The 27164-nt window shown below is 36.8% G+C and overlaps 1 protein-coding gene across 5 annotated transcripts; it reads left to right on the top strand.

Annotated features, from left to right (window-relative positions):
- Positions 1–4: 4 nt before the first annotated feature.
- ZNF382 (zinc finger protein 382) lies at positions 5–27164 on the top strand. Of its 5 annotated transcripts, none has more exons than XM_030297968.1 (5): positions 5–39; positions 2242–2315; positions 5790–5916; positions 6189–6284; positions 24038–27164. In XM_030297968.1, exons 2-5 carry the CDS (start codon positions 2307–2309, stop codon positions 25456–25458), a joined length of 1653 nt encoding a protein of 550 aa, XP_030153828.1. In that variant the 5' UTR covers positions 5–39; positions 2242–2306; the 3' UTR covers positions 25459–27164. The 5 variants fall into 5 exon arrangements, 4 of the variants coding, with proteins under 4 accessions (XP_030153828.1, XP_030153826.1, XP_032447340.1 ...); XR_004342999.1 differs by lacking the exon at positions 24038–27164 and adding an exon at positions 9862–12653 and having other exon boundaries at positions 7–39; positions 5765–5916; XM_030297966.1 differs by having other exon boundaries at positions 11–43.

The raw sequence follows: 27164 nt of genomic DNA, 5'->3' as shown, positions 1-27164 counted from the left end.
TGCGCAGGCGCAGACGACTGATCCTTGGCCGGGGGTGAGGTTGGTAGGTCCTAGGGGCTCTGAGGAGGCGGGAACCCCGAGCTCGGGCCAAGACGGCAGACTAGGGAGCGGGTCCCAGTGGGGAGGCCAGGGAGGAAACCGGGAGTCCAAGCTGGGCCTGGTAATTCTGAGGAGGGAACCGGAGCCGAGCCCACGGCAACCAGACACTTGGATCTGTGAGAGCGGGGCCTCGGGCGTGGTCCGTGGGCGTGACCCTGAGGGTGACAATCGAGTTTGACCTGGAGCGAGCTCCGCGCGGGGGCGGATTTTGTCTGTTTTGACCCCAAGGAAGCTCTGCGTTGGGAGCGGGGCCTCAGACAGCCGGCGCTGTGTGTGTGTGTGTGTGTGTGTGTGTGTGTGTGTGTCTGTGTGTGTGTGTCTGTGTGCGTGTGCGTGTGTGTACCGAATTGAGGCGGCCGCCTGTGCTCAACCTGCTGCGTTGGGGTGCGTGCTACTCTGTGAGATGTTGCGACCGATTGTGTGTGAAAAGTGGACGGAGTCCTGTTGCTGCCTGGGGTTCCCTATTTATGTGTCTCATTTTAGACTAGGTGTGAGCGTGTCTGAGGCTGTAGGTGACTATGGAGAAGCGAAAGTGATTTTGTGACTTTGCCTGGAATTATGTAATGTGCTGTCTGAGGTTGTAAATGATAGATGGGTACCGTGAGATGGTTTTCAGAAGTAAGTTTGATTGAATGTAACCATGCATGTGTTTGCAACCTACTGTTATTATTTGTGATGTTTTTGTGATTGGGAAACTCTTCAGGACTACTGTCTAGTTGGGTGTTTAAGATTTGATTATCTGAATCATGGTCATTAAACCTGCCTCCAAAATTGTAACTCAATAGCAATTTAGCAAATAGAGGTATAAGTATTGGAAAGGAAGAGGTAAGATTTCATTTCCTAGATGGTAAATTTCATTACAGGGAAACACTACACGAACTAAAACCAATGAGTTGAAATTAACAGTGTTCCATGAATAAGCAAGCAGGAATAAAACAAACAACTTTTGCCCATAACTAACACTCTCAACACTGATATATGAGTGAGGTTTCCAGCTTCTGGATGAAATCAGTGGCAGAGTCAGTAGCTTCTTCAGGCATTCCAAGATAATAAAAAGTATTTGGTATACTTTTAACGACAAGGCCACCTCTCATTATAATAATTAAAATAGTTTGCTAATTAAAATATTCACTGTGGCAGTCAGTACTTCGGACTTCATTCAGCAGGGTATCATCCTCTCCCTAGGAAGACTGCAGAGTGAAAAGATTAATGTCTTTTCTAGTTCCATACTTGTACTACTAAAAAGTGTTGTTCAATAGCTAATACTTAAATTAGCTGTCAGTAAATTAATAATAAATAAGTGAATTTTCAGTAATTATGCTTATTAAGTAGTATGATACTGGTGAGTCAGTAAAGATTAAGTAGAGGAAATTAAAGTTCAGATATTCTCAAGCATATAGGGATATGTAATATATGATAGAGATGGCATTTTATATCCACTGAAAAAATATGGATAATATAATAGGTAGTATTGCTAAACAAGAAAACATTCAAGGAAGAAATCTTCACAAAGTAAAAATACTTTAATAGTCATATGAGCAACTAAGAAAATTATTTTCAATTTAAAATAGATAATTTACTAAATAAAAAATGATAATATCAACCAACTAGGAAATTAAAACACACACAAAAAATAGACATTATATAAGAAGATGCCATCACAGAAAAGAAGTAAAAGGAGCTTATTCTCCCATAATAAGAAATATGTAAACAAGAACTACAATATATATCTGATAGGCAGAGATTAAAAATGGTAACTGCATTCATCAGGGTATGGAGAGGTATTTTCATGTGCTGATAGTAATAGTGTAAATTGGTAGAAAGTCCATGAAGAACTGTTTGGAAGTAGATGATAAAGCTGTCTTCCATGGGAGGTGGAAGGTAGAGCTGCAAAGGGAAAAGCACAAGGTTCCCTCTCCAACTACAACAGATCACCTAGATCCATTCTAATTCACAAAGAGACTAGGTTTCTGGTGGTGAGGGAGCAAGATTTGTCCTTTTTCCCACTAACCTCCATCATGGATACATGAGAGTGAGCTGAAGCAGTGAAAAGTGATACAGATTTAACTGAATTTTCTGGGAGATCTAAGTCAAATATGGTTTCACATGGCTCTTTGTATTTTCCCATCTCTGCCTTCTCAGGACTCTTCCCTTTTCCATAAGAAGGGCTCAAAAGAGAAGGTTCATCTCTTGCAAATCTCAAAGCCATGCCTCAGGTGAGATGATGTTTCCTCTCTTTATGAAATAAGTTGTTTTCAGGTTATATGAACATTGCTTCCCAATCCTTAAATTTCCTGGATGTTGGCATTTGCTTCCATGAAACTGGTCTCCAGTAGGACAAGCAAGTGGCCTAGGTGCAAAATGTAAGGAGTATCCTCAGGGCCTGTGCATCCCTAAATTTTGCACCCTATGTTCCTCACCCGCCCCACCTAGTTGCAGCCCTGTTCCCAGTTTTTCTTATTCCAGCCATATAAACGTAAGCCTTCCCCACATGTACCTTTAGTTGTAGCCCATGTTTACATATTAACTTGATGTATCATTCATCATCTCCTTTCTTAAGCTTCTCACAAAAGTACTGCTTGAAAGATGTATTATTTTGATTTAAAAGGGAAACATTACTTTAATGACTCTATCTTATCTAGATACTGATTTGAGATCTAAGTTGTGAGGGGTCAAGGAGCAGACATGGAAAAACCTTGATCATCACTACTGACCTAGGTTTTGCAATGATACAATGGGGGGTAGAGTTGGTAAATGACATTATTAGTTTGTGGTAAGATGTTTTGTGAGGTTTCCAAGATAGGGATTGCTTGCAAGCTTGTACAGAAAACTGAGATTTTGGGTGCCTGTAGGTGGCTCAGTCAGTTAAGCGTTTGACTCTTGATTTCAGCTCAGGTCGTGATCTCATGAACCGTGAGATCATGAGATCAAGCCCCACATTGTATAGAGCCTGCTTGGGATACTCTCTTTCCCTTCCTTCTGCCCCCACCTGCCCCCTGTTCTCTCTCTCTCTCTCTCAAAATAAATAAACTTTTTTTTAAACCTGAGGTTTTTGCATTCTCCCTCTCTGATCCTGTCTATATTATCCAGTTCCTACAAACTGTGGCCTGCCAGTGAAAACCTTTCAAGTATTTCAATGCTGTTACAGATTTATTCTTATTTTTTTAGTTTCTTCTAATTTTTTATATGGGAGTGGAGGAGGATAAAATGCATATGCTAGTCCATTCTTGAACTATTCTACTTTGAGGGGCACCTGAATAGCTCAGTCAGTTAAGTGTCTGTTAGTTTCAGCTCAGGTCTTGATCTCATGGTTTGGTTTGTGAGATTGAGCCCCAGGCATGGAGCCTGCTTGGGATTCTGTCTCTCCCTCTCTCTCAGCCCCTGCCCAGCTTATGCTCATGCATGCAATGCTCTCCCTCTCAAAAAAACAAATGAACTTAAAAAAAAAAAAAAGTAATATTCTACTTTGAATCAAAGGGGGTACTTTTTCGTGTTTTCAGGTCTTTCAGAAAATTCCTCTTTATCTACCCATCTTCAAAATACTGGTTTTCCCCAGATGTCAATCAGTTCTCTTCTCTTCACTGTCTCTTTTTCTCTGTGCACAGATCCACATAAAGGTAACACTGACCTAATTCTAGTGACTCTGAAACACTTCTCTCCATACTAGACCTCTATCCAGAGTGTCAGAACCATATATCCAGTCTCCAAAAGTTATGATCACCTGAATGTCCCATAGACACTTCAAGTACATTTCCAAGGCCTACCTCATTACCTCCTTTGGTCTAGCTTATTTGTTCTTGTGTTTTCTATTTCTTAGTCTCAGCACCTAACCACTTGCCTATGCAGGTAACTCAAGAGCTATGCCTCTTTTTTCTACTCTACAACCAATTTATGACCAATTTTGTTGCAACCCCTTATGTACTAAACAGTTTTCCCCTCTCTAGACAACTAATACCACCTTATCTAGGAAATCACTAACAATGGTTACTTAATTGTCTTTCCCACCCAACACATCTCAAGCCTTCTCTAATCTTCAAGGGTATTGCCTCTGAAGTACAAATTTTATCAAATAATATATGTACTGCTTAACATTTCTTCATACTCTGAAAGCAGCAGAACAAGCAAAGTGGGGTGTGCATTACAATGGAATGTACAAGACAGTATATTGAAAGGGAGGAAAATACCAACAAATTACATTCAAGAGCAGATGTGGATTTCCATTAATGCTGACTGATGATTTATAAATAAATATAAATATGTTAGGAGTGTGTTCAGTACATTTTTAAGACCCCTAGTATGTAGGGAAAAAATCCAGTATTTTTTTAAAGTTTTTAAATTTTTATTTAAGTAATCTCTAAACCCAATGTAGGGCTTGAATTCATGACCCTGAGACCAAGAGTCACACACTCCTCTGATTAGCCAGCCACGTACCCCAGAAAAAATCCAGTATTATTAGATAAACATGCCCACTACCTAACTCCATATACCTTTTTCTTCTTAGAGTTCCAAGACTCTTTCCTAACATACTGTGCCTTTTGCTATTTCCTCAGCTTACTAATTGGTTTTCCTCCCCCTGTGAATTTTTTTTAGATTAATTATTAGGTATTTAATGACTTTTAATTTTATTTTGTTATATTTTACTTTGTATAATTGATTTCATTTCATATAAATACAACTGATTTTTCATATTGCAGTTACATATTGATTTTTTATTTTATTTTTTATTTTTTTTTAAATTTATATCCAAATTAGTATATAGTGCATCAATGATTTCAGGAGTAGATTCCTTAGTGCCCCTTACCCATTTAGTCCATCCCCTCTCCCACAACCCCTCCCATAACTCTCAGTTTGTTCTCCATATTTATGAGTCTCATGTTTTGTCCCCCTCCCTGTTTTTATATTATTTTTATTTCCCTTCCCTTATGTTCATCTGTTTTATATCTTAAAGTCCTCATATGAGTGAAATCATATGATATTTGTCTTTCTCTGACTGACTAATTTCACTTGGCATAATACCCTCCAGTACCATCCACAAAGTTGCAAATGGCAAGATTTCATTCGATTGATGAGTAATGCTCCATTGTATATATATACCACATCTTCTTTATCCATTCATCCATCAATGGACATTTGGGCTCTTTCCATACTTTGGCTATTGTTGATAGTGCTGCTATAATTTTAATTTTTTTTTAAATTTACATCCAAATTAGTATATAGTACAACAATGATTCTCCCCATGAATTTTAAAAGGTGGTACCCTGTATAAAACAAATCCATTATGAGTACAAAATTTTGATGTCCTCAGTGAAGCTTTGGTATACAAAATAAAATTTTTCTTTACTTTGTAGCATTTTCCCTTCTACATCTTTCTGTCATCACATCTGTAATATCTGTTGGGTGTATGTATTTATATGTATGCCTCTCACTTAGCCTGTAACTTCTCATGAGCAAGGCCAGGGCTTTATTCATTTTGATCCACCAAGCAACTAGTCACATTCAAGGTAAATAGTATGATCTTATATATTTTTAGCATGAGATAGTAAGTAAATACAGACTGTATTATCACAGAGAATTTTCTACAATACAAAAGATAAAATAAGAAAACTAGTCTGACCACTGAACGTGGTTTCCAATATCTAGTTCTCACTAGTTCCAATCACTTTAGGATGAACTAGAGTCTGCCCTTGCAGGGATCAGTGTCATTCAAGGATGTGACTGTGGACTTCACCCAGGAGGAGTGGCAGCAGCTGGATCCTGCTCAGAAGACCCTCTACAGAGATGTCATGTTGGAAAATTATTGCCACCTCATCTCTGTTGGTAAGAAAAATTCCTTGAATCTTTCAATCTCATACATCTCCTTTCAAGAATTTTTGAAACATATGGAGCTTTGAATTTCAGAGATCAGAGGTGATGAATCCTTTTTTATTAGGAGCCAGTGTGATTATGTCCACACTTGCCCAGTGCAAGGTATTAACTTTGCTAAGATGTTAATGTGTGCCTTGTCTGTCACCTTAGAGCTATATCTTTCTCTTCCTTCAATAGTTTTGAAGCCCAAGCAGCTTAGACCAAGTCTCATTTTTTATTATCAGGGTTTCACATGACTAAGCCTGATATGATCCGTAAGTTGGAACAAGGAGAAGAACTATGGACAACAGAGAGAATTTTTCCAAGTCAGAGCTACCTTGGTGAGTCTGTACAGATAAAATCCAGTGGACTCAGGTAGTTAGCACCTTTGAATGTTTTTAGGGATCTATTTTTTCTAATTGTGGCAAAATACACAGAACTAAAAACTTATTATCTTAGCCATTTTTAAGCATATAGTTCAGTGGCATTAAGTACATTGACATTGTGCAGCTATCACCACCATCCATCTCCAGAACTCTTTTCATCTTGTAGGACTGAAACTCGGTACTCATTAAAAAATAACTCCCCATTACCTCCTCCCCCTAGCTGCTGGCAACCACCTTTCTAATTTCTGTTTCTATGAATTTAACTACTCATAGGTACCTCATATAAGTGGATTTATGCATGTGGTATTTGTCGTTTTTGTGATTAGCTTTTTTCATTTAACATAATGTCCTCAAGGTCTACCCATGTAGAGATTCTGATAATATCAGAATCTCCTTCCTTTAAGGCTGAAATATTCCATTGTATATATTATTTTTTGCTTATCCAATGGACACTTGAGTTACTTCTACCTTTTGGCTACTATAAACAATGTTGCTGCGCTATGAACATGAGTGTACAAATATCTGAGTCTTTGCTTTCAGCTTTTTTAGTTATAAAAAACAATTTTAAACAAAACATTTTAAATAAAGCATTTTTTAAAAAAACATTAACAAACAATTAAAAGAAAAGTAGAATTTCTGGAATATACAATAAGTCTGTGTTTAATGTTTTGAGGAACTGCCATACTGTTTTCCATAGTGGCTACACCATTTTTACATTCCCAGTAACAATGCACAAGGGTTCCGGTTTCTCCACGTCCTCACCAACACCTTTTATTTTCTGTTTGGGGTTGTTTTTGTTTTTGTTGTTGTTGTTGTTTTAATAGTAGCCATCTTATTAGGGATCTGTTTTTAAAGGCCTGAGATCTTTGACATGCCTATACATGACTGACTTCAGTGTGTCTAAAATCTAAATTTTAGCTGTGAATATCACTCCTTATGTAAGTTCTTTCCTTGTCTGCCTTATGTTTATAGAGACTGCTATTTGTTTGCCTTATGTTTTTAGAGACTGCTATTTCCTTACCAAGAATCTACTCCATGCTTTGTAAGTATACTGTACATGGAGATCTTAAGTGTGAAGTCCTTTGAGTTCTGACAGAAGCATAAACCCATGTATGTCACACCCAATATAAAGTACATTTCCATTAACCCATTAAGTTCCTTCAGGCCTCTTCCAAGTCAGTCCCTCCCATTAGGACAATCACACTTATGATTTCTACCAGCATAGTTTTATCTATCCTAGACCTTTTTCATATCTACTTTAACTCAGCTTAATATGTGAGAGATATATACATGTTTTTGCATAAATAAGTAGTTTATTTAATAGTATTCAGTTGTGTGAATATACCAGTTTGTTTATATATCTCCTGTTCATAGATATTCGAAATGTTCCAGTTTGGGGCTGTTATGAATAAAGCTACTGTGAACATTCTTGTAAACATCTTTTTGTGGATATGTTTTTATTTCCCCTCAGTAAACATGTAGCAGGTGGTATCACTCATTCATTAGGCAAGTGTATATTTTACTTTTTTAGAAACTGCCAGTTTTTATAAGTTACTGTACCATTTTAAACTTTTACCAAAAATGTATGAGAATTTTGATTGTCCCATATTCTCTTTTGCATTTGATGTTATCAGTATTTGCATTTTGGTCAGACTGAAGGTTATAGTAGTATATCTTTGCAGTTTTAATTTAGATATCCCTTGTGACCATTGATGTTGAGAACTTTTTCAAGTGTTTTTTTTATCTTCTTCAGAGGTACCTATTCAAATGTTTTACCCATTTTTATTGGGTAGTATATTTTTCCCTCGAGTAGTAGGAATTCTTTACATATTCTGGATAGAAGTCTTTTGTTTGATATATGTACGGTGAATATTTCCTCAGGTCTGTTATGTCTTTTAATAAGTACACACTGTTAACTCTGATGAAATCCAGTGTATCATTATTTTCTTTTATACTTACTTCTTTGACCTCTCAAATATTTGAGATCCACTAGGTTGTGATGATAGTTTCTGTCTTTTCTTCTAAAAATGTTATGAATATTTTGCTATTTTTATTAATTCTGTGGCCCATCTCATGTTAAGTTTGGTTTATGATATGAGGTAAGATTAAGGGTCTGTTTTCTTTCATATAGATAACAGTTTCTCCCATCATGTGCTACATTGAATTAAATTGCTCTGGTGATCTTATAAAAAATTGATTGTATTTGTGTCAGCCTATTTTTAGACTGTTCTTTCCTTTGCTATCTTTTAAGTCTTACTGCCAATACTACCTGGTCTTTGATTGTTGGAACTTTCTAATAAGTCTTGAAGTCATAGTAAGTCTTCTAACTTTATTCTTTTAAAAATTCTTTTGGCTATTCTAGGTCATTTTCTTTTTCAAATACATTTTAGAATCAACTTCTTGATTTCTTTAAACAAAGGTAATAGAATTTTTATTGGTGAGAATTAACATCTTAGCAATATTGAGTCTTCCAGTCCATGACTATACTATATTTTTCTATTTTAATTACCTTCTCTACTTCTTGTAAGCAATGTTTTATTATTTTTAGTATAGAGGTCTAATACATATTTCATTATATCTAATCTTTTAGTATTTTAATGCCATTGTAAATAGTAGGATATTTGAAATTTCTTTTTCCAGTTTGTTGTTAAAATATGCATCCCCAATTGATCTTTATATATTGATTTTGCATACTTCTACTTATTGTATTGTATTCTACTTATTACTTAAGTTTTGTTGTTGCCATTGTTCTTTGTTTTAGTATATATCTTTCGTTTTTTACACACAAAATATGTCTTCTAGAAAAAAGATATTCCACTTCTACATTTGTATATTTTATTGCTTTCATTTCTTTTTCTTACTCTGTTGTACTGACTAGGATCTACAGTACAATGTTGAATAGAAGTGGCGAGAGTGAGTTTCTTATCAGTTCACTAAATTTATTAGGAAGACACTTAATATTTCATTCTTCATCCTAATATTAACTGTAGGCTTTTCATAAGTGCTCTTTATTAAATTCTGGAAGTTCTTTTCCTTGTTTTTGATGAGTTTAATTATGAATGTTGATTTTAACATGCTTTTTCTGCATCTGTTAAGATGATCATACGATGTTTCTCCTTTAATCTGTTACTATATGTATTACATGAAATAATTTAAATATTAAACAAAATTAAATTTGGATTCTTGGGATGAACCCCAGTTGGACAAGATGTATTATCTTTCTTCTAGATAACTAAAATTGGTTTGTTAATTTTTTAGTAAGTTTTTATGCATGATTTTACCAAGGATAGTGGTCTGTAGTTTTCTTGTAATGTCCTTGAAAAAATCAGAATTGTGTCAGCAATATCAAAAAGACAAGGGGTGTTCCCTCTTCATATATTTTCTTATAGAATTTTTGTTATGCTGGTATTACTGCTTCCTTAAATGTTTGATGAAAATCATTATTAAGCCATTTGGGCCTGCATTTTTATAATTCAAGACTTCTGCTTCCAGCCCTGAGCAAGTAACAGAGTCTGGAATTACACTCCTACAGGAAACAACAAGAAAACTGGACAAAACTATTTTCAGATATTGAACAACAGGCAGCACAGGCCTGGATTCCTGAGAGAAGAGAAACAAATGAGATGAGCCCTACCTCATTCCAGGCTTTCATCTGAAGGCAACTTCCAGACTGCAGTACAGAGAGAGGAATCCAAAAAGAACCTGACAATTTTACTGACTTGAGGGGACTAACATGGGCATTCAAGGAGATTGAGGTTGCTAAAATTTCCAGGACATACTTCCCAAAAGAAGTGAGCTATGCAGAAAAAGAGTTCCCCAAATATGGAAAAGGTTCTCTTTGAGTCTTTGGCTGAATATAAGTCTGCACGTGTATAGGTGAAACCCTATGAGACTAAACAAAGACGTGTTCTAAGGAAAATACAATTACCATAGTGTTGTAAGCTGAACAATTGCCATAGCCTACTGCACCAAGAATCATTTTATTTTCCTCCAGCCAGAATGGAGAGAACTTGTTGATACATAGGACTTTAGATAGAAACATAGAAAGGCCACCCCTTGATAAATGGGGTTATATTAGGCATAGGTTAAAAATTTTGCAAGATTTGCCGTAAAAGTGCTTAAACAAAAGCATCAAAAGGATTAAACCAATCCAAAAATAATTGCTATGTGTCTCTTGGGTCCTCTAGGATGGAGATGCTGAGATAGAGTTAGGAATGTAAAAATTTCCTAGAGGTACATCTATGGAAGATAAAGGGGAAGAAAGTAGGATTAAATATAGGAAACCATTAGATCATGATATGGATCTGGTACCTATGGAAGGAAAGGTGGAGAGGCTAACAGGATTGGATAGGGAGAACCTCAGATCATTGTTTAGACTTGACAAAGTGTCAACCAACCTAGCTGGTCTGAAGCAAAGAGACCTAGAGACCTAGCTGGTCTCCTATCCATCTGAGGAGTCTGCCATGGAGAGAAATAGGCAGCCTCTAGTACCCCCTCGGTGTTCAGTCTTTGGATGGGCACCTCCTGGGGAAACCGTGGTTTGATTCATCATATGAAGAGCATCCTGAAGATGCTAACAATTGCAGGCTGTCAGGTAACTATACTTCTTGCACATCAATGGCAAGTTCTTTTCTGAAGGGAGATCCTAGTGCTGCAACTCTATGGCTGCCACAGAATGCCATTTAAAGAGCAATACTTCATGAAAATATAACCATATCTCAAACTCAGCAACATTAAGTTGATAATGCCTGATGTCCAATCAAACATTATTAAATATATGAAGAAGTAGGAAAATAGGACCCATAGACAAGGGGGGGCGGGGAATCAGTCAATAGAAAACAACAAGTCAATAAAATTAGGGGTGGTGGAGGGGCGCCTGAGTGGCGCAGTCGGTTAAGCGTCCGACTTCAGCCAGGTCACGATCTCGCGGTCCGGGAGTTCGAGCCCCGTGTCCGGCTCTGGGCTGATGGCTCAGAGCCTGGAGCCTGTTTCCGATTCTGTGTCTCCCTCTCTCTCTGCCCCTCCCCCGTTCATGCTCTGTCTCTCTCTGTCCCAAAAGTAAATAAACGTTGAAAAAAAAAATTTTTTTTTAATTAAAAAATAAAAAAAAATCAGGGGTGGTGGAATTTGCAGACAAGGATCCTAAAATGGGCATTATAAATGACCTCAATAGCATCAAGGATGTAAAGCGGAAATGAACATATGGCGAGAGAGCAAACATAGAAATAACAAACAAATGCAATACCTAAAAATGACTATTTAATATCTGAAGTGAAAAGGAAGACCCAGCTATGTGATATGTATTTTAAAAATTAAATAAAAAGACACAGGAAGGTATAACATAAAAAGATGAAAAAGTATATATCATATTGTCTGTGGTTGCCCCATTTGAGGATGAGATCAACACCCCACCCCACTCACCTAAAATTTGACTTCATGTCAAGATTGAAATCTGACATAATTTAATGAGGCTTTCTGGGAAGAACAGGGAAGATTCCCAGACTGGTCCTAAAATGGCTTGAGAGTGCAAGGGGGAGTGTCTGGCTTTTGTGTTTATTGTGGTTGGGGAGTAGGTCGTGAGGATTCTACATGTGGGCTAGTGATTACATAGTTTAAACTTCCTGCCAGCACCAGCAGAAAGAACATGCAAGCTCTCCTATTGGCTTGCCCAGGTGTGGAGCAAGAGGAAAAAAAAGAGTGGGTCTAGGAAGTTGTCAGCAGTAAGACTTCAAAAATAGAATGAGACCGTTACATATGCAAACACAAAGCATAACAAAATGGGAGTGGCTATACATCCAAGTATATTTCAGAACACAGAATATTATGGTGATAAAGAGAGACACTTCATCAGAAGTCATAACAATCCTAACAGAGCTTCAAAATACATCAGTGTTTCTCAGCTTTTTATCATTATCACTCCCTAAGGAGTCTTTTTAGACTCTTTTTCTAATTGCCCCCATTAAATTTTAATAACATACTCTATGTTCTGTTGCTCTTTGAAGGGCCACAAACTATTATAATATTTAAGAAACTTTTTTTCATTTCCCCAGAATAATTTTGCTCCCTTAGGAGAAACCCCCATTGAGAATGCATGAAATACATGAAACAAAAGTGACAGAACTGAAAAGAGCATTATAATTATAGCTTGAGATATAAACACCCCTTCTCTCTCAGTAATCTAGAGAACAAAGAAAACAATAAAGCTATGGAATGCTTGAAAACACTATCATTTGTATCTAGTTCATCTTTTTTTTTTTTTTTCAACGTTTATTTATTTTTGGGACAGAGAGAGACAGAGCATGAACGGGGGAGGGGCAGAGAGAGAGGGAGACACAGAGGGAAACAGGCTCCAGGCTCTGAGCCATCAGCCCAGAGCCTGACGCGGGGCTCGAACTCCCGGACCGCGAGATCGTGACCTGGCTGAAGTCGGACGCTTAACTGACTGCGCCACCCAGGCGCCCCTAGTTCATCTTTTTTTTAATGTTTTATTTATTTTTGAGACAGAGACAGAGTGTGAGTGGGGGAGGGGCAGAAAGAGAGGGAGACACAGAATCCAAAGCAGGCTCCAGGCTATGAGCTGTCAGCACAGAGCCAGATGTGGGGCTTGAACTCACAAACTGCGAGGTCATGACCTGAGCCGAAGTTAGATGCCAACCAACTAAGCCACCCAGGCACCCCATTCTTATTTTATTTTTTTTTAATGTTTATTTTTGAGAGAGAGACAGAGCATGAGCAGGGGTGGGGCAGAGAGAGAGGAAGGCACAGTATCTGAAGGAGCTCCAGGCTCTGAGCTATCAGTACAGAGCCCGACATGGGGCTCAAACTCAATGAACAGTGAGATCATGACCTGAGCTGAAGTTGGATGCTTAACTGACTTAGCCACCTAGGTGCTCCTCTAGTTCATCTTTATAGAATATTTTACATGGAATAGTCACCAAGATAGACCCTATATTCTGGGTTATAAAATGAGTATCAATGAATTGAAAAAAAACTGAATCATAATATGGATTCTGACCACAACAGAATTACATTTGTGTATTGAAAAAGACAGATTTGAATTAAGCAGGCCCACTTACACATGGATTTTTATAATAAATACAGTTCTGTACTGTAAATATATTTTCCTTATGGTTTTCTTAGTAACATTTCTTTTTTCTAGCTTACTTTATTGTAAGAATACAGTACATAATATATGTGACATACAAAATATGTGCTGACTGTTAATGTTATTAGGCTTCAGGTCAATAGTAGGCTATTGGCAGTTAAGTTTTTGGGAAGTCAGATGTTATTTAGGATTTTCATCTGTGTAAGGCACCAACCCTACATTGTTCAAGGGTCAACTATAATTCATTAATATAATGTGTATCAATTATACTTCAATTAAAAAACACCGTATTTCTAAATTTCCCAAATATTAGAAAATTAATCACTACATTTCCAAATAACCCATGAATCAGAGAAGAAATCCTAAAGTAAATTGGAAAATGTTTTGAACTGAATGATAATTCAAGCAAAATATCAAAATTTATGGGATGTATCTAAAGCAGCATTAACATTTTTTTATACTTTTAAAAAAATGTTTATTTATTTTTGAGAGAGAGAGAAAAGATGAGGGACAGAGAGAAAGGGAAACAGAGGATCCCAAGTGGGCTCTGTGCCAACAGCAGAGAGCCCAACGTGGGGCTTGAACTCACAAATGGTGAGGTCATGATCTGAGCTGAGATCAAGAGTCAGACATTCAACCAACTGAGCCACCCAGGTGCCCCCTTTATTATTTTTTTTTTTATCCATTTACATCCAGGATCTAAGATGCCACCCTAAGTAGCTAAAAAAAGAAAAAAGTTAAACTCAAAAGTTAGTAAAAGGAGGGGTGCCTGGCTAGCTCATTCGGAAGAGCTTGTGAGTCTTGATCTCAGGGTCACGAGTTCAAGCCCCACGTTAGGTGTAGAGATTACTTAAATAAATAAACTTAAAAAAAAAAAGCTAGTAAAATGGAAAAAATAAAGACCAAAGCAAAAAATCAATGAATTACATAACAGAAGTACAATAGAGAAAATGAGTGAAGACAAAAGCTGATTCATTAAAATAATTGATAAAACTAATAAACCATAGCTATATGTACTAATAAAAAATACAAGACACAGTCACTAATTAAAAATTACAGAGGCTGTGGGGCACCTGGGTGGCTCAGTTGGTTAAGCATCTGATTTCAGTTCAGGTCATGATCTCATGTCACAAGTTCGAGCCCCGCGTTGGGCTCTGTGCTGACAGCTCAGAGCCTGGAGCCTGCTTTGGATTCTGTGTCTTCCTTTCTCCCTGCCCATCCGCTGCTCATGCTCTGTCTCTCTCTCTCAAAAATAAACAAACAAAAAAATTACAGAAGCTGCACCACTACAGATCCTACAGACATTAAAAGGACAATTAGGGAGTCTACAATTTTATGTCAATAAATAGGAGATAACATTTCCCAACTCATTTTATAAGGCCAACGTTATTTACAACCAAAGACACTATAAGAATAAAAAACTAAACACCAACATCCTCCATGAAGCTAGAAAAAATCTATAATAAAATATATATATAATAAATATTATAAAACAGAATCTAGCAATATTTTAAAAGGATAAAACCTTATGACTAAAAAGAGCTTATCCCAGGAAAGCAAAGATGATTTGGTATTTAAAAATCAATCTATGTAATTCACCATATAAAAGTGAAAAGGGGTCTAAAACCAAGGATCTAAGCTGCCACTTAATGTAACTAGAAAAAAAAAATTTAAGGAGCATCAGTAGACATGGGAAAATCATTAAATTCAGTTACTATTATGAAGCCTTAGACCAGATTAGCAACCAAAGGGAATTTCCTCAGCTTCATAAAGGATATCTTTGAAAATCTTATAGCCAGTATCACATGCAGTGTAGAAAGCCTGAATGCTTTTCTTCTAAGATCAAAACCAGAAAAGATGCCCACTATCACTGCTTCTATTAAACATTGTGCTAGACACAATCAGTACAATAAGGCAAGAAAAAGAAGCCAAAAGGCTACCAATTAGAACAATTTTTAAAAAAAACAGGGAACTATCTTCATTTGTACATGACATGCTTGTGTACATAATAAATCCTAAGGAATCTAAAACGAACTGTTAGAACTAGTAAGTGAATTTAGCACATTCACTGAGTTCTTGTTTTAGAGCAAATTTGAAGAAATTTTGGCCAACATTTCTATGATTATTTTTCTGCTCTGTTCTCGATTATATTTTAAATAATTTTAACCTATCCTCTGTAGAGTTTATTAAGGAGTTAAAACGATTTTATGATTTGGGTAATTTCTGTTAATCAGACTTTCACTTTACTGATTCTTCATTCTCTATGTTCTATGCTGTTAAACCCATCCAATGAATTTTGTATTTAAGATAAGAGGTTTTTAAAGTTTGCATATCCTTATCTCTCCTGAACTCTCCATCTCTTCACCCATATTTCTATCTTTTCTTGTAGATTTTGTAAACATATTTATCATGGTTATTTTAAATTCCTTATCTTGTAATTTCAACATAGGGGACATATATCAGTGTGATTCTATTAACTGGTTTTTATCTTCTCTTCATCACATTTCCTGTTTCTTCTCAGGAAAACCTTGTAGATAATATGTTGTCAAGATACTGTATTCTTTTTCTGCCTCTGAAGATTGTTGAGATTTCACTTGGAAGGCAGTTAAGTTACTGGTGGCTCATGTTGATTCCTTTTTAAGATTGCTTTTAAGTTTTTTAGATGATTTCTATTTCAGTTTCAATTTTGCCTTTAGCTTTATGCTGTTTCTCTTAGTGCTGGGATGCAGCCTTTGCTCTTATACATGGTCATTCTGGGGTTTCAGTACAAAGACCAAAGGTTCCTCTCACCAGATTCCTCAGACTTGGCACAGGACCAGAATTAAAAACTATTTTTCCAGGGGTTCCTGGGTGACTCAGTCTGTTGAGCGTCCGACTTTGGCTCAGGTCACAATCTCATGGTTCGTGGGTTTGAGACCCACTTCGGGCTCAGAGCCCGGAGTGTGCTTCAGATTCTGTGTCTCCCTCTCTCTCTCTGTTCCTCCCCCACCTCTCAAAATAAATAATTTTTTTAAAAATGTTAAAAAAAAACAACAACCCTTTTTTCCCAAAGGTAAACAGCTGCTGAAATCTGTAATCAGTTCTTTCAGTGTTCCAGCTTTCTTTTCCCTTTGTGCTTCTTGCAGTCTTGCCCTGAAGATGCAGTTAACCAAGGTTTTGAGGAGGGGTTTATACTATCTTTGGGGTTCTCCTTCTATGACTTCTCCATTCTCAGAATGACTTCTCCATTCTCATATTTTGTCCTCAATTTATAGCCACTCTAGTGACCCCAAACTTAATCTCAGATTTTTCTGCACAGGATGACTCCTACTTTCCCCCAGAAATCTATCCCCTGGGTGCTGCATAAACTATCAGGGCCCACAATGGAATATCTGGATAAATGTAGATCTTATGAAGTGTGGTTTCTTCCTTTTCAAATGTTATATCCACTTAAGTTTTTGCCTCCTTTTGATCACTCGTTAGAGGTGCTTTCCAAAACAAATTGGTCTTTTACAGTTGGTCCACAGTTTATCATACCAGCTGGAAGGTTGTTTTGATATAAACTTCTTTGCCATTACCAGAATCTGGATGTCTAGTTGAGCAGTTTCTCAAACTTTTTAGTCTTGGGACTTGTTAATATTTTTAAATTATTAAGGATTAAAAGAATTTTGTGCATATGTGTGTGTGTACCCTATTAGAAATTAAATATTTTTCACCACTCATTTACTAATTCATTTTAATACAATATAAAAATAATAAACTCATTGCATGTTGACATGAAATCATATTTTTACAAAAAATAACTATTTCCCAAAAGAAAAAAAATACTGACAAAAGTGGAATTGTTACATAATTAAAATTTATTTAATATCTTGCTTAATAAACAGCTGAATTTCACATCTGATTCTGCATTCCATTTGTTGCAAAATGTTGTTTGATTTTGAAAATATGAAGAAAACCTTCCTTCATGCATTATATGTAGTTTGAAAGAAAATATTTAAAAAGCCTTCTTAGATTGTCATGGATATTCTTCATTAATACCACACCCAAATGTAACAATTGGTAGTTCCTAAACAATTAGTTGCAATACAGAATCTGAAACCATAGCAATGAACTTTTGTAGACTGTTATGTAAAATCCGATGGTCTATTTAAAAAAAATTTTTTTAACGTTTATTTATTATTGAGAGACAGAGACAGAGCATGAGCAGGGGAGGGGCAGAGAGAGAGGGAGCCACAGAATCCAAAGCAGGCTCCAGGCCCCAAGCTGTCAGCACAGAGCCCAATGTGGGGCTCGAACTCACAAACCAAGAGATCATGACCTGAGGAAAGTCAGACACTCAACCGACTGAGCCACCCAGGTTCCCCCCAGTGGTCTATTTAAATGGATATTTTACCCAGGCATTTTCTTGATAATATTATGTATTAGTCATTTGGAAAGTAACAGTTCACTAACAGAACATTTTCCAAATTTTGACATATTCTCATATACAATATTACTTGAAAAAACCCATAACCCACATGTGTTAATATCATCACCAACGTCATCAGAAAAGTCTGTTGGGAAGCTGACAAGCTCACAGTAGCAAATACAAGCTTTCCAACATAACAGCCTTTACTTGAAAGCTTGGATTTTATCATTGGTAACAAATATTGGCACATGTTTTCTCTTGAATTGATAGGTTCACATTGTTCAAGAAAATGTCTACCAGATACCCACATCTGAATAATAGTTTTACTGAAGTAAAAATGCTATTCCACAAAAAGATACAGATATCCCGTTTTTTGAAAGTTTGTGTTATGCCACTTTGTTTTTACTAGAGACCTCCATTCGTACCTGTTTTCACTAACCAAAAGAAATCCAAAGATGATTTTTGCTTTTACAAAAAAAGGTGAAATGCAAAACCAGCTTTCAGTGCTTGTTTTGCAGTGAACTAGCTATAAAGGCACTGCTAAGCTCCTTCCCAGGAATTGCACTCAGCTTCACAGCATCAAGCTACCATAGCTTTGAACTATGGTCTGTGAGCATCTTTGCTTTATCTCAATTTATTTTACACATCCATTAACAAGATGTGTCAGAAAAGCCAAAGACAGGTTATTTTTTAGATCTGGGAACACTTAAGAGTTTTCCCATATAAGTTAATGGTAATTGCTTCTTCACTTTATGCCATCTCAACTTATGAAACATTTCACAGGAACATTTTTTTTTTTTTTGGATATGGTGGGATGGCAGGGGTAGGCCCCTGTTTTCAGTTCTCAGCTCAAATAATTACACCATCACTTTTCCTTACAAAATATATTATAATTTGATATGCAACAGAAGTGCCTTATGCATACTTCTTTAACTATCACACAGAATATTGAAAATATGTGTACTTGAGGGTTGGAGATCTAATAAAAGTGATTTTTTTCTCCTGCTCTATCAAGAACAGTCTTACATCGGGGCGCCTGGGTGGCGCAGTCGGTTAAGCGTCCGACTTCAGCCAGGTCACGATCTCGCGGTCCGTGAGTTCGAGCCCCGCGTCAGGCTCTGGGCTGATGGCTCGGAGCCTGGAGCCTGTTTCCGATTCTGTGTCTCCCTCTCTCTCTGCCCCTCCCCCGTTCATGCTCTGTCTCTCTCTGTCCCAAAAATAAATAAACGTTGAAAAAAAAAATTTAATAAGAACAGTCTTACATGAAACTTTTTCCCTATGAATTAGAAATGTAGTTGTTACTATTATAGATTGGTGCCAGTGTTATGTTGATGTGCCTGCATTTTACCCACTGTATTAATCATTTTTTTATCTTCTATATTTTATGATATTTTGAAACTTTGGAGGGCCTTGCTGGCTGGGGAGAGATTGCCCCTCCTAGAGCTGGCTGATTTCGTAGGGATGGTAAACCACCTGTTGGTGAGCCTACATTTTATATAAAAACCAACCAATCCCAAGTCCATCCCCTCAACCATGTGCTTTATCTAACTCTCACACACCTAGCCAACATTTCCTGTGTCCTAAATCACCCAGGACTAGGTACCATACAACTACAGACACATAGCCTCCAACACTACTCTAAAAAGCCAATGCTAAACTGTTTCTCCTACCCTGCCTTGCCTTTCCCATGCAAGCAGGTCCCACAAAAGGCTCTCGCATAGGCTTTCCCCTCTCTCCTTTCTGGGTCCTGACCAAGCCTGCTGCTCCTCTATGTGGCCCTACAAGGCATGGTGTGCCCTCTCCTCTAAGGAAATGTAATGAAAATCTCCTTTCGGTGAGATTAGCCTATGTCATCACTCAGCCACCTTCATAAATTAAGATTCCATAAGTACAAATGAGACACCCACCTTTAAAAGACAAGGTTGTTATTATTAACAAAAAGAGTTTTGATTTTGTGGACTACCTTCCCAAACTCTCCTGCATAGGGATCTCACATACTAAGATCCATGTCACACTTCGGGAACTGCTGGTTTAGGCCTTTCTGCTTGTTTTTCATGTCTTTAACATTTCAGTCCTCTTTCTTTTGTTTAGTCTTCTATTTATAGGCATTCTTAAATCTCTCCACAAAAAGAGAAATCATTGTCTAATATTTATCTTCCTCTTAGTTTTCATATTCTTTCCTTTCTTTCCCTGTGCAATGTTTTAACTGTTTCTTCTGCTCAGGCTCATATCCTATTCTCACCATGACACCTGCCATCAAATTTCAAAATCAATATGCTTTGGGCCTAGGTGATAGTTTAGTATCACTTCTTTTCAATAAATTTCTTTCCAATAAGTCTCTGTATTCCATATCATAGCGCTCAACCTACCCACCTTGATTTGGGTGAAAAACACTAACTCATTCTTAACATATTTCCCAGGTGCCTTTTCACATCTTCATTGCTTTTCTTCCCCCTTATTGCCTGGGAAAATAAATATTTGTTGATAAATGGATTTTATTTCACTGGTCTCTTGTTGTTATGCTTTAAGGATCTTTCCTCTTCCTCAGTTCTTGCCTTTGTAAAAGTCCTATCAGCTATAATAATCTGATCCATTCTCAAGTTGTGATTTTCTTGTTTTATGTGAATGGCTTTCAAATACACATTTTCAGCCCACTTCTCCCACCTGAACTCTAGTATCTATTTTCATCTGCCTATAGCAACACAACAACAATTATCTCATCCTTTTGGTTATTGATATATCATAAATAATAGTCCTTGTGTTTACCTTATCCTTACTTATTTCTATATCCTTTTTTCCCCATAGTCAGTCTCTTGTAGTATCAGGTTGATTCCATCACCTCTGCTACACTTGATCTCTCCACAATTTGTGTTATTTCACTTTGTGAAATATCTTTACATCCTCTCATATCCTCATTTGCTACTGACCTCTTCCAAAATGAGAGCATATTATTTCAGTAACTTCTGTAATTACTATTTGGATTTGCCATCATTTTTACCCACTTCTTTCAGTTTATATTGTCCATATGCCAAAAAGAAATTACTTATTATATGAAATTTAAATCCCTTCTTTTTCAAGGGCTGATAGAAGAATATCCCATCTGATCACTCCAAATTTATTTCTCTCTGTGACTGAGAACTCTTGCTCATCTCTCTTTGTTCTAGTCTCCCAGATATACTTCATACAATGGATTTCATTCCTCACAACTGGACTTTTCATTATATGACAGCTGCTATATACCCATATAGATACTTGCAGTTATCCAACTACAAAGGTAGAGGGTACAGTAGTACACACAAGACCACCTTACTTCTGACTCCAACTATAAGTTTGGGGGTCCCCAAGACTACTGCTAATATAAACAATATGCTATAAGGACTCACAGACCTTACTAAAAGCCGTAGTACTCGCAGTTATGGTTTATCACAGAAGAAAAAAATATAGATTAGAATCATCCAGACATAAAGGGCAGAATCCAGGAAAGTACCAAACATGAAGCTTCTGGTAAACCTCTCTCTATGGAGTCACAGACAGCATTACCTTGCTGGTGTGACAATACGTACAGAATATTGCCAACCAGGGAAGCTTCACCTGAGCCCATTGTCCAGAGTTCATACTGGGGCTCCATCACATAGGCATGATTAACAATACATGTAGCCCATCTCAGTTTTCAGCCCCTTAAGAAGTCGAGCTAATACTGTGTGACCTAAAACCCCCACCCTAAATCACAATGTTGGTGTGGCTCAAAGACCTCACCCTAAATTACATTGTTACTTTCTGGCTGGCCAAAGGTTCCCAGGCAAACAAATACATATTCCAAGGGCTTAGAGATTACTTCCCAGAAGCCAAAGGCAAATGTCAGATGTCTCTTTGAGCAAAGTTATATTCTTTACTATATCATTCAGTTAAAAGATCAAGTTTCACTTCCTCCATGAGATGTTCCTTGACTCCTCCAGACCATGTCAATTCCTTTTTTGCTGCATTCATATTCTACTTATGTATGTAAACTGTAAACAGATGCATCCTCTGGTATGATCAAACTTCTTTCCCCATCTGATTAACAATTCCCTCAAATAAGTTTCTCTCTTTTACTTTTCCTTACTGTAGCTTGTAACAGAGGCTAGATATTCAATAGTTACCTGACTCTCTTTGATACCATGCAAGGAAAACATCTTTCTCATCCATTCAGAAATCATTTAATGATTAAGTTCTTTTAAATATACATGCCAAGATCACATCCCTTTATCTCAGATAACCATGTGTTAATGTATACTCAGAAAATAGTCAATAAAATATTGACTTCCAAGATCATAAGTTTTAGTTGGCAAGGCAATATTATCAAATGGAGCATTTCACATATAATATTCATATTAAAATAGCAGGTTGTTAAAAGATTTCTTTAAATTTTTTTTAATGTTTATTTATTTTTGAGAGAGAAAGAGACAGAGCATGAGTGGGTGAGGGACAGAGAGGGAGACACAGAATATGAATCAGGCTCCAGGCTCTGAGCTGTTGGCACAGAGCCCGACGCAGGGCTTGAACTCACGAGCTGTGAGATTATGACCTGAGCTGAAGTCGGACACTTAACTGACTGAGCCACCAAGGTGCCCCTAAAAGATTTCTTTAAATGGATGGTCCAGACTATAATTATAATCTAATTTCAGACAAATTAGACATTAAAGGATAGAAATAATATATGAAGGTTTTTGGATAAATTGGATAGTAGCATGTCCCTAAAGGTGGTTGAGGTTCTCAGGAAGATGATATAACTCCAGTTACTAATACAGATTAGTTTCAGTGTGTTCTAGAATTACACATGAATGGAATTGTATAATATATACTCTTTCGCATAAAGTTTTCACTCTGAAAAATGTTTGAGATTCATCTGTTTTGTCATTGTGTATCACTAGGTGTTTTTCCCTTTTTATTGCTGAATAGTATTCCATTTTATACATACATGACACAATATTACCATTTACCTTTTGATGGATACTTGGGCAGTTACCAGTTAAGGGCTATTTGTAAATAAGACGCAAGTCACGGGTAAAATGAATCCATATTTAAAATTACCCTACTAGACGTGGGTGGTAGTAAGGTAACAATAATAAGATATAGACAAAATTTTATAAGAAAAATGATAGTGAGGGTAAGTCAGCATTATAAGCGTACAGTTGAAGAATCCAGTCATTCATATCCCCCATAGGGAGTAAGTGGAGTTAAGGTATGTTACTGCATTGGGAGGAAAACTTGAACTCATCCTTCCTGAAAACTGAAAAAATAATTCAGCAAATGAAAGGAGGAAAAGTTAGAATTGATGGTCAAGAGAATTTAGTACAATAAACATTCTGGCAGCAGCAGTCAGCATACAATGGTGATTATATTCACATTTCAAGTATGCTTTGTCCTCTGGTTATTTTACAATTCCTAATGGAAATACATTTCCCTAAGTCTTCCCTTTCAAGAGAAAATAAGTTGTGTGGAGAGTTAGGGCCTAGTGTTCCTCTCAACACTAGGAAATAAGTGCTTGAGAAAAGTCATTTGCAAGAGAGGAAGAAACAAATGGAAGTATTTTATAATACTTATTTAGGCATAAGGGAATAAATATTTAGGCTTTCATCTCTAACTGAACATTTTTCTTGATCACTGGTTAGTACCCTTGATAAGCTCACACCATTATTTCTGAATCTGCCCATTTCAAGAACAGTGTCATTTTCATCATCCTTTGTCTTCTGTTTACTTATCCTTGTGTTTATTATACCTGCTTAATGCAGGTATTGTATTTATAATATGCCAAAAATTTGAGTGTTCTTTTTATTTTAAGTTTATTTTGAGAGAAAGGAATGTTGGGGGGGGGGGGGGGGGGGAAGGGCAGAGAGAAAGAATCCCAAGCAGGCTGTCCACTGCCAGTGTGCACAACTCACAACTGTGAGATCACCACCTGAGCCAAAATCAAGAGTCTGACACCTAACCGACTAAGCCACCCAGGTGCCCCATGAGTGTTCTTTTCTTACGCCAATTTTTCCACATTTTAACAGTATGGCAGGATTTGGTTTATGTCATATGAATTTTCCCTACCAAGAGGTAATTTATTTTGGCCTTTCTGTAGACCACAATAGTGAGGCATACAGTCACTCAATAGGTTGTTTGTATATACTTTCAATCCATAACATTTATGTGAAGACTTACAGTGTTGTTAATTGTATTCTTTTCTAGAAGAAGATGGGAAAGCTGAAGATGTTTTAGTGAAGTTCAAAGAATACCAAGACAGGCATTCTAGATCAGTCATATTCAACCACAAAAGACTAATTAAGGAAAGAAGTAATATTTTTGGGAAAACACTTACTATAGGCAAGAACCGTATTATTTCAAAAACAGCACTATGTGAATATAAGCCTGATGGAAAGGTTTTTAAAAATATTTCAGAATTAGTCAGTAGAAATATAAGCCCTGGAAGAGAGAAGTTTGGTGAGAGTAATGGATGGGAGAAATCACTCCTCAATTCTAAGAATGAGAAAATTCATACTACAGTGAATCTCTATAAACAAACAGAAAGGAGTGTGAGTGGTAAACAAGAGCTTATTCAACATCAGAAGGATCAAACTCCAGAGCAATCATTAGATCATAATGAATGTGAAAAATCCTTCCTTATGAAAGGAATGTTATTTACACATACTAGGGCTCACAGAGGAGAAAAATCCCTTGAATACAATAAAGATGGAATAGCCCTAATTGAAAAGTCAAATCTCAGTGTCCATTCACAAACTCTTATTGAGAAGAAACCCCATACATACAGCAAATATGGGAAGTTCCTCTGCAGGAAGTCCATTTTTATCATGCATCAGAGATCTCAAACAGAAGAGAAACCCTTTCAGTGTCCTTACTGTGGGAACAGCTTTAGAAGGAAGTCATATCTCATTGAACATCAACGAATTCACACAGGTGAGAAACCTTATGTTTGCAATCAATGTGGAAAAGCCTTCCGTCAAAAAACAGCCCTCACTCTTCATGAAAAAACACATATAGAGGGGAAACCCTATATCTGTATGGATTGTGGGAAGTCCTTCCGCCAGAAGGCAACTCTCACTAGACATCACAAAACACATACAGGGGAGAAAGCCTATGAATGTACTCAGTGTGGAAGTGCTTTTAGAAAGAAGTCATACCTCATTGATCATCAGAGAACTCACACAGGAGAGAAACCATATCAATGTAATGAATGTGGGAAGGCATTTATCCAGAAGACAACCCTCACTGTACATCAGAGAACTCACACAGGAGAGAAACCCTATATTTGCAATGAATGTGGGAAGTCCTTCTGCCAAAAGACAACCCTCACTCTCCATCAAAGAATTCATACAGGGGAAAAACCCTACATTTGTAATGAATGTGGGAAGTCCTTCCGCCAGAAGGCAATCCTCACTGTTCATCAGAGGATACATACAGGAGAGAAATCCAATGGATGTCCTCAGTGTGGGAAAGCCTTTAGTAGGAAATCAAACCTCATTCGCCACCAGAAAACTCACACAGGAGAGAAACCATATGAATGTAAAGAATGTGGGAAGTTCTTCAGTTGTAAATCAAACCTCATCGTACATCAGAAAACTCACAAGGTAGAAACCATGGGAATTCAGTAAAGGATATGACTTTTTTGTCAAACCTTAAAGTAATAGTAAACTTTAAATAAAATAGTACATGGTGTTGCTTGCAAGTATATTGGTATATAACAGTTTAAGGTACTATACCACATATTTGCCTATTGTTTGTGAGCCTATAAAACACAAAAAGAATGACTAATGACAAAAGTCATTGAAAATACAACCCTAAATTTTTTATTATTAGATTCACCAGGCATAAACTTCCTCTGTCAAGTTTCTACAAACATTTAAAATTGCTTATTTTCAATTTCAGTACATATATTCTTGTGACCCAGTAATAAACAGTTCTGCCAGTGGTCCATGGACCACACTGTGATCAGAAGTGTCTTAAAAGAAAGGAAGTGTGAACTGTATTTCTCATTGCAAATATGAAGTAAAAATTAGTTGTTACTTCCTCAAAATTTACCACAGTTATGACTTCTAACATTATAAATTAGGTTTTGCATATTATGAACCTTTATATAAATTGGATTATACATCATGTATTCTCTTTATATAAATTGGATTATACATCATATATTGTGTATATGGCTTGTTTCATTCCTCATTATGTCTCTAAAACTCATCATTAGTGCATGTGGCAGAAGTTCATTTCTTTCCATTCTATATAGAATTCCATCATATGATTAAATTACAGTTTATCCAACTACTGCTGTGGACTTTTTCATTGTTTACAGCTTAGGATCATAATAAATAGTGCTTCTGTGAACATATTTGTCTTTTGGTGTACATATAGTCATTTCTCATGTGTATATAGTAGAGATGGAATTGCTGGGTCCTAGAGCATATGTATGTTTGGTCAGCTTTGGTAGATCCTACCAAACAACTCAGAATTTTCACAGCATGAGTTAATTCTCTCTGAAGGAAAACAACTGTGAATGTTAGCAATATGGTGGTGGTTCCAACCAGAGAATTCATGTTAGAGGGAAACTACAAATGTGGAAACTGAGAATCCAAATATAATGCATGTACAAAGACTTTTAGCCACAGCCTAAAATAATAATATCAAACAAATGTAATAAATGTGAGATTGCCTCTAGCCACAGTAATGCCATATTTGAAATCAAAAATCATACTAAGGCAAGGAAGGCCCCCAGCATGCTTTCTTGCATTAGAGAGTTTTAACTGGAGAAAACCCCTATGAGTACAGTAAAGGGGACAGGAGATAGCTTTTACCTATGTCATGTGTCTTGTTGGATATATAAAAATCATGAATATGGAAAAGCTTATAGCCATAGTTCAAATCATACACAACACCATGGAATTCACATTGAATGAGAACTCTTTAAATGAAATGGTCATAAGCATGACTTTAGTCATAGCTCACTCCTTATGTAACATCAAAGAATTTATACTAAAGAAAGGGATATTAAAAAGGGACAGGATGAGGCTTGGAACTCTAACTCTGGGAAAAACTGCTTCCATGAAAGAAGTCTAACCAAACTGAGATCGTAATGCTAGAAAGTCTATATGTAGGCACCTGGTCAATAGCTCCAGCTAACCTCCCAGCCATCATCCAGTAACATATGTCAACTATATGAATAAGCCATCTGGGACATCTAATCAAGTCTTCAGATGACTGTAGCCTCTGCTAACACCCAACTGGAACCACCAGAAGGACCCTAAGCAAGAATTGCTCAGCTAAATCCTTTTCAGATTCCTGCCCCACAAAATGGTTACATTTT

The sequence above is a fragment of the Lynx canadensis genome, chromosome E2 (genome assembly GCF_007474595.2).
Source record: "Lynx canadensis isolate LIC74 chromosome E2, mLynCan4.pri.v2, whole genome shotgun sequence".
Taxonomy (NCBI): domain Eukaryota; kingdom Metazoa; phylum Chordata; class Mammalia; order Carnivora; family Felidae; genus Lynx; species Lynx canadensis.
The sequence above is the reverse complement of the archived record's forward strand: the minus strand, read 5'-3'. Positions and strand labels throughout refer to the sequence as shown.

Excerpts from the sequence above, each read along its gene's own strand:
- ZNF382 (XM_030297968.1), top strand. Across the intron at positions 5,917-6,188 it reads TTGCCACCTCATCTCTGTTG|GGTTTCACATGACTAAGCCT; the intron begins GTAAGAAAAATT and ends TTTTATTATCAG. Across the intron at positions 6,285-24,037 it reads TCCAAGTCAGAGCTACCTTG|AAGAAGATGGGAAAGCTGAA; the intron begins GTGAGTCTGTAC and ends ATTCTTTTCTAG.